Raw genomic sequence first — 8,238 nt, forward strand, 5'->3', positions numbered from 1 at the left:
CAAAAAACGTGCCACAGCCCACAGTTATAAGATCTATCTACAATATTATTATAATCTTACTTTATATATCCTTACTGCCATAGGATAGAAAAAGCCTATTAACAAAATTAACTTTTTTTTTTTTCAAATATATGTAGCTAATAATAATCATAAAATATCCTCTCTCTCTATTTCCAATAATATATCTAGTCTAGCTGATAAAAATATGTCATTGCTTGCTGTGAAGAGAGCAAAAGTTTGAGCATTAATTAGGTCTAAATTTGAGAGATTTCGACATCAAGTGGACCTAAATTTTGGGGATTTCTTGTTGGTTCCTCCCCCCTCCCTCTTATTACAGTATCTTCTTTCCTAATGTTGTAATTAATTAGAACAGATAACAACAAAATATAATAACACAAGAGTAGCAAATTACTTGAACTTGAGCTTAAAGTAATGGTTTAAACATATATAGCAAGTTGGCCGAAACATTTGGCTTAATTATTTTCTAGGAAGTTGCTGCTTATAATATGCCTTCCAACTATTTATTTGGCTCGGGTTTGAGTCCTAGAAATGATATCATGAGGGAGATATAATCATAAAATTCGAAAAAATTAATTTTCATGAACCGTAAAATAAATATGAATGATACGTTAATCATATAAAAAATTATTTTATTTAGATTATTTTAAAATATATTTATATTTGACACTTATTGGAGAATATAAGTTTGAAATAATTTTTCAAATATATGTAAGATTAAACATACTTGTATAAAATATATAGTAGGGATACATCTCAAAACAACACATAAATTTTAATCTAATGTGCAACGTTATACATGAATTTTGATTTTGAGCAAATTTATACATGACATTTTGAATTTATTTGATTCAATTTTCATAAACAACTAACATCGATCGTTATCAATATAACACCGTTTTATGTTGATACTTTACAACACGAATAATTATACTTATCCAATATAAAAATAAATAAATGTATTCATTTATTTAAATGTGCACAAATACATTAAAATTAAAGTTTTATGTATATATTTGAACCAAAATCAAAGTTTAATGCTTATAATTTCATAAAATTAAAGTTAGTGTACAACTTTGATATTTATCCCTATACAGATTTGTATATATTTGACAAATTTAACCTTTAATATTTATTCAATTTTTGCTTTGACTCTAATTGATTTTTTTTCATTAAGATAGATAGTGAAAGTGATTACAAAAAGATGACTTTATCAATATCAATTTGATATCCTCCAACCCTAAAAGCCTTACTAGTTGTGTCGTATTATTAATCATAAGTTGATTTCAACATGATTGGAGAGCTTTGTTTAGAGGTAATACATAAAATATGCTACTACTAAATGATGAAACACTTATATATATTAGTATTTACAAGGCTGGCTGGCTGGCTTGGTGGCTCCAAAACATACACACAAGTGGGTGGTAGAAATACAGGGCAAGGGAGCTCATTTGGCCCATTGTTTTTTTATTTTATCTTATTGTTGTTGTAAGTCAATAAAATTCTGAATAGAATAATTCGTCAAATATATATTCATATTCATTACAACCGATTCCATTCCCAGCATTTTGATTCGTTCAATTTTCAATAAAATTATTTAAATATCTCCAACGTCACCCTAATCAGGTGAGGTGACGAAAGCATCCTCTTGAAACCAATGAAAGCTTCATGTTACTCCTTTGGCATTAATATATAGATTTATTCGTTTTAAGAGAAAACAACAATGTCGTGTGTTACAATTTATATAAATACAGCATTCTCCCAAAATTTCGAAATTGGGTCTTTTTACCTTAATCCAATAACAAGACCGACAGATCGATGTATTATTGGGTATTTGTGTATCACAAAATTTAATATGTTTTATTATTTATAATACCTGTTCTATCTTTAATTTTAAACGAATAATAAATTAAACTAATGAGCTCATGTTGGCGTAAACAAAATAACAAATATGTGTACCATGTTCCATGTGTTAAGTTAAAAAAGAAAATCGTTGTTGTTTTTTTTTTTTTTTGTATTTTTGTAAATATCTTTTTGTCGTTGCTTACAATTTATCAGTGTAGCAGCCCTTGTTTTAACTTTTATTTTCTGAACAAATTATTCCTTTGATGTGATGTTGGTACATAATTTTATCAAGTTTTATTACCTGTGATTATATCTATTTGTTTGACAAGCAATCATTAACTTTGGAAATTAAAAAGTTTAGCATATGATGAAAACGTTAATATATTTCCTCTTTTCTGAATTGTATATACTTTTTATTGGTGTTAGAGATTCTATTATGTGTGCATCTGAAACCCAAATTTAAAATATAAATTTTGTCTAAAATTATATATAATAAATAATAAAATGTATAATTTTAAATTAATTAATAATAATTAGATTAAATTGTTTATTACGGTGTTACAATTAATTTTGAGTAGGTGTGGAGTTAACTTATGACATTAACTCAATCAAATATATTATTAATATATACAACTGATAAAGGTAATAAAACGTGTACAATAAAATTAAAATATATAAAAAAAAAGCTTTAGTTGAATGGTGAATTAAAAGTTTTATGGATGAAATAGGTGTGAGTTCAAGTAAAAAGACTCAAATACTCTTGAATAATATTACTTATTTTAATTACGGAATGACATTCTCATAACTTACTAACCAAGTTGGTAACCTAATTGAGGGTGACACTGATTCAGTCAGGAGCTTAAATAATAGCATAAATAATAAATTTTATCCTCAAATTTTATACATTCAATTTGGTTTTGATTTGACAAATTTAACTCTCAAATTTACATATTATTTCAATATTTACACAGAATACATAAACATAAATGGCTAAATTAATTGATATCATACCAATCAAAATTATATTTAATTGATTAAAAATGTTAATGTCATGATTAATTGTCCTTAATTGTTTATTTTCAAAATTGATAAAAATTTAAATTATTCTAATTTTTTAAAAAGCATCAATTCACCGACCTAATTTTTTCTAACATAATCACCCACAGAAAATATTACCTCAAATGTTTGTGATGGTAGTCCTCATTATTACAGTTTTAATACAAAGACCGACACTGTTCCATTGCCCGTGCCTCTTGATATAGTTGAATCAAATAGGTAATTTTGATTGGATAAAATTAAATCTCTCTCACACACAAAAAGATCCAATATGAAATTGAGTTTCATCATATATCAACAATATATATAATGGCTGTAATAAAGGGGTAGGGGGTGGGAATTGCTTAATGTCTAACAATTTAGGAATGATAAAGATGTTGCACTAAAATGGAAGTGGTACCAATATGTGTACATCAATGTAAACCATCCACCAGCTTTAATCGATGTACATTTAATTCATTCACATCATAATTTCCCAATGCATGGTATGGTGGCCTTTGTTTTATGTGTTGAGGAAGCAAAGAAGCGGCAGGAAAGTGTGGGTGGCTGGACCAGTTATGGCCTTTGCCTGTGCATCCCCTGGACCAGATCGGTCGACTTCTCACTCCAAACCTTCTAAATTAAAACCCACACATAATGACGCAAGTGTTAGATGTGAAGATATATAATTTAAGTTTTTGTTACTTGAAATTTTTTCTTTTATCACATGTTGATTTTAAATTTAGATCGTATTTAATATAGTCCCTGTATTAATGAAGGATAAAGTTGAACTTTTTTAAAAAATGTAAATAATGTATTGAATATTAATTTTTTTAAAACTTTAAATCTTAAACAGGATTGAAGGGGCAGAACAAAAAATAAAAAGCGTGGCGAATAGATGGGTCCCTTGAGGACCGCAGGTGCTGCATTCTGTGGGGGAAAAAAAGCATATATTTAATTTATAAATATATATATTTCTCTCTCTCTCTCTTTTTTTTTTGCATTTTATTTATTTATACTTGATTTTCAGAGAAAATATCCTTTTTCCCTTCTTCTTCTGGTTGGCCACCACACCCCTGTGGATCAAATTGAATGACTTTTTCAAGTCAAAACCCTAATCCCGGTTCTAGTTGGACAATTTACCAACAATTCATACATAGAATCCAACTTGAAAATTTAAAATCCTTAAACCTTCAATTTATCATCAAATTAAGATGTCATTGGTAATTAAAAAATTATTTTAGATTAATAATTTAATGTATTGTCAGTTAATGACACATTAACATATTTATTTAAAAATAAAAGATAGAATAGAATAGAATTATATACTCTGAGTGCATAAAAGATTAATCAGTAATGATATAATTTATTTAGTGAGTAACTGATATATTAAAATTGCCAAAATTGCTTATTTCCCTTCTTCGAATCCTATGAGGAGAGAGGGTGTTAGTTAGCACGTAGGTGCCCATATAATTAAGTTATATTGTTGGAGTAAATTAATGAGAAAACAAATTTATTACTACCCCTACTAACATTAAACAGTTAATGCAAATCATCTTAACATTTTTGGAGCAAAATTCCAAAAAGGAATCAACAAAGAGACAAACATTATCAACTACAAAATCACAACAACTAAGAAAGAAATGGACCAACATTAATATAAATATTGGTTCTTATTTAAATTTTTTTTAAGAAAAATTAAAAGATAGAATTGAATTAAATATGAAGCTCGTGCTCTCAAAAACAGCTGGCTTTAGAGAGTAATATATCTTACAAAAAATATATATAAATTAATATGCATACCACCCAGGATTATGACAGTGACAAGCTCACATGAACCCAACCAGATAAGACATGGGTCCCTCATTTCTGAACAAATAATATAATAATGATATGGAGAGAAATTAAGGTTTCATTTTGTTTAAGAAAATGACTTTTTTTTTAAATAATAATAATATTTTTATGTATTTATGTTTGTTTTATAAAAATTAATTTGGTAACATGACTGATCAATAAAAATAATAATAAGGTATATATATATTTTAAAAACCATCTTCACATTAAAAAAGAAAAAGAAAAAGACTAAATATAAAAGAAGTTGTTAAAGGCCAGATAGAGCTGCTTTGCCAAGATCTGGTAAGTTGAGTTTGACTGGATTTGTGCCTTATGCTTTTTTTAGGCTCCATATTTTGTTTTCTTAAAATGATTTTTCTTTTTATATTTAAGTGACTAAATAAAATCATTTTATTTTATTTTTCAATAAATATTGATATAACCATTTCAATATATTGTTTATTATCAAACTATTGTAACTATTTTGGCACAGAATTTTAAATATTTCATAAGAAAATATTATAATAATATTAAATAGATAAAATACAACTACTATTAAAACATTAATCATATTAATATTTAAAATATTATTATAAAATAGTATTTCAAGTAAAATAAAAATGAAATAAGAAATGATTGAAATTATTCATTCTGTTACTAAAATAGATATTTTATTTGAAACAATATTGATTATAATTTTTATTCATTGTTTATTGAAAATAATATAATATACTAATTAAAATAAAAATATTTGTCTAAAATTATTTAAATTAAAAATCAAAAGACATAACTTGAAATATTTATTATTTTGAAAATGATTTAAAAGGTTTTTAATTAATAATTAAAATAATATTTCAAGTCAAGTAAATGTTAAATGCTGATCTAAAAATATTCATATGAGACATTATAAAGTGAGAATATATTAAGAAAAGAAAAGAGAAAAGAAAATTGAAAAGAAGGAAATATACTACACTTGCCTAACCGTTGAAGGTTCGAGGGAGGTGCAACCTTTGGAAATATATTAACACCTTCCTTTTTGATCTAACCATTAATCTCATCCTTTCATTTTATGAAAATTCAGAAATTAGACTCTCTATTTTAATTTATTAAAGTTCAGTCTTAATACTTTATGAAAATTTAAAATTATCCAATTAAATGACATTGTATGCCTTGTCCTTAAATTGCTAACCTATTGACAAACGGAGTAATTTTACATTTTTCATAAATATGACAGATGAAAATAGAAGAATTAAATTTATTTTAAAAAATTAGAATAGAGGGATGAAATTGGTAATTTAACTTATTTTTTTATTTCTCTTTCACTCTCTCCTTTCAAGGTCAACAAGATGCTGAAGTTGCAATATATCTGTGTTGAAAACGTCTAGGAGGGGTTTCATTTGTTGTTCAACTCTAGTTTTCGTGTTGGGGTCTCTCGTTCCTCCATGAACAAAGCACCGACCTTTTTTTCTCACTGTACTTGATAGAAAGGTGAGAGATGTTATTAGCTTCTTCAGCTAAAACCAAATCACAAAACACACACGGCAAGTGAGAGAGACAACCCTTCGTTCTTCCCCTCTCCTTTCGAACAGTGTTTCAACCCTAGCAAGTCCGAGAAAAGTAGTAGTAAAAGCATGACAAAGTTTATGGTGTTCTTTGCTTGTCGGTTTGTTTGATTTTCTTCCTTCCTTTTTTTTTTAGGTTTCTTTGGGTTTGATTTTTCTTTGCCTCACCTTCATTGTTTAGATCCCTCCATAAAAGGTTAGAATTGGTCATGGATTTTGAGTCTAAAGAAGAACAGATGGGTAGTAAAGGTAAGCTTCCTTTTACGCACTCTTCCTCTTCTTCTAATTCATCTTCTTCACAGTATAAAACCCAGTTGGGTCCTTTCGGTATCAACAACACCCGATGGGAGCCTCATCACCAGCAAATGAGTCCCAACTGGTTAGGCAACAGGTACGAAGCCGAAGAAGATAAAGAAGCGACCACCACCACCACTACCGTCCCGGCAGCAGCAACAGCAAGTGAAGGTAACTCTACACGCGTAGACTCAGATTCAACGCTTGAGCTTAGGAGTAGTGCAAGTGGGAACATCGAGAAAGAACACATGTTCGACAAAGTGGTCACCCCAAGCGACGTGGGGAAACTCAACCGGCTTGTTATCCCAAAACAACACGCTGAGAAGTATTTCCCATTGGATTCTTCCACGAGCGACAAAGGTCTTCTACTGAATTTCGAGGATAGAAATGGAAAGCCCTGGAGATTCAGGTACTCTTATTGGAATAGTAGCCAAAGCTATGTTATGACCAAAGGGTGGAGCCGTTTTGTCAAGGATAAGAAACTCGATGCTGGGGATATAGTTTCTTTTCAGAGAGGAGCCGGTGAGTTGGGTAAAGGTCGTCTTTTTATTGATTGGAGGCGGAGGCCTGATGCACCAGACCCGCAGGTTTCTTTTCGACATCACCATTTCCCTTTGCACCGCTCGATCCCATGGAATCCATTGCTAATGCGACCGCCACCAACAGGAAGGGATCACTTGCACTTGTCGCAGATAAACCCTCTTAGCCGAAATACATACTACGGAGGTGGAAGCAATTTGGTGAATCCTGGTGGTACGATGGGGTCGGTGTTTTATTTGAGATCAGCAGTGGTTTCGACAGCCCCACAAATGGGAATGGGAATGATGGAGTGGCAACAGCACGGTGGAGTTGTAAAACCAGTTGCGTTCGAATCAGTACCTGTGGTCCAAGGCCAGGCAGCAGCCAAGAGGTTAAGGCTTTTTGGGGTGAACATGGATTGCCCCATATCGGAATCCGATGAGTACGACGTGATATCTACAACCACCATAGCAAACGCCACAATGGCAGCATCGCAGACACGGCCTTCTTCAACATCGTCTCAGCATCCTCTTCAATTAAGGCTCTACAATGAAACCCCACTTCCCCCTACTGACTTCCTTAACCCCAACAAAGGGAAGGCTTCCATGTCCTTGGATTTGGATATCTGACACATAACAAATCGATTCCACTTTCAATTACATTTTGCCACAATCAACACCACCACCAACAAAATGGCTGAATTGCAATGCTAGCTAGCTGCTAATAGGCTTTTTTTTTCTTTTCTTTGTTAAATTTACCACTTTCTTGATTCTTATATGAGGGAGAAAACCCACCCAGCTGCTCAAACATACAATGCTGCTTTATCATCATATCCTTATAATCAATACTGAATAAAAAGGGATATTGAGTGGGAAAAACAAAATATTCAGATCTCAATGTTTACAGCTTAATTTAATACAGAAGGGGATACATAACAACCATAACCCAAAGAGTCTTTTTGCCCTTATGTATAAAATATATATAAAAGCATAATACACATAGATAATATGCCATATTGTAGGGCCTGGTGTCGACTGAATGTACCACCCATCCCATTGTTTGTCATTGAATTAGATCCCAAGTAGTAGTATCTTTTATTCCCTTTGGTTCTCAACTGCATCTCTTTCGTTAA

At 30.4% G+C, this 8,238-nt stretch overlaps 1 protein-coding gene across 1 annotated transcript; it reads left to right on the forward strand.

Moving 5' to 3' along the window:
- The first annotated feature begins 6,040 nt into the window (after positions 1–6,040).
- On the forward strand, positions 6,041–7,989 carry LOC108487532 (B3 domain-containing transcription factor NGA1-like). The gene is made up of 2 exons (XM_053023208.1): positions 6,041–6,219; positions 6,475–7,989. Exon 2 carries the CDS (start codon positions 6,503–6,505, stop codon positions 7,733–7,735), a length of 1,233 nt encoding a protein of 410 aa, XP_052879168.1. The 5' UTR covers positions 6,041–6,219; positions 6,475–6,502; the 3' UTR covers positions 7,736–7,989.
- Positions 7,990–8,238: the final 249 nt, after the last annotated feature.

Source organism: Gossypium arboreum, chromosome 12, assembly GCF_025698485.1.
Source record: "Gossypium arboreum isolate Shixiya-1 chromosome 12, ASM2569848v2, whole genome shotgun sequence".
In the NCBI taxonomy this organism is placed as follows: Eukaryota; Viridiplantae; Streptophyta; class Magnoliopsida; order Malvales; family Malvaceae; genus Gossypium; species Gossypium arboreum.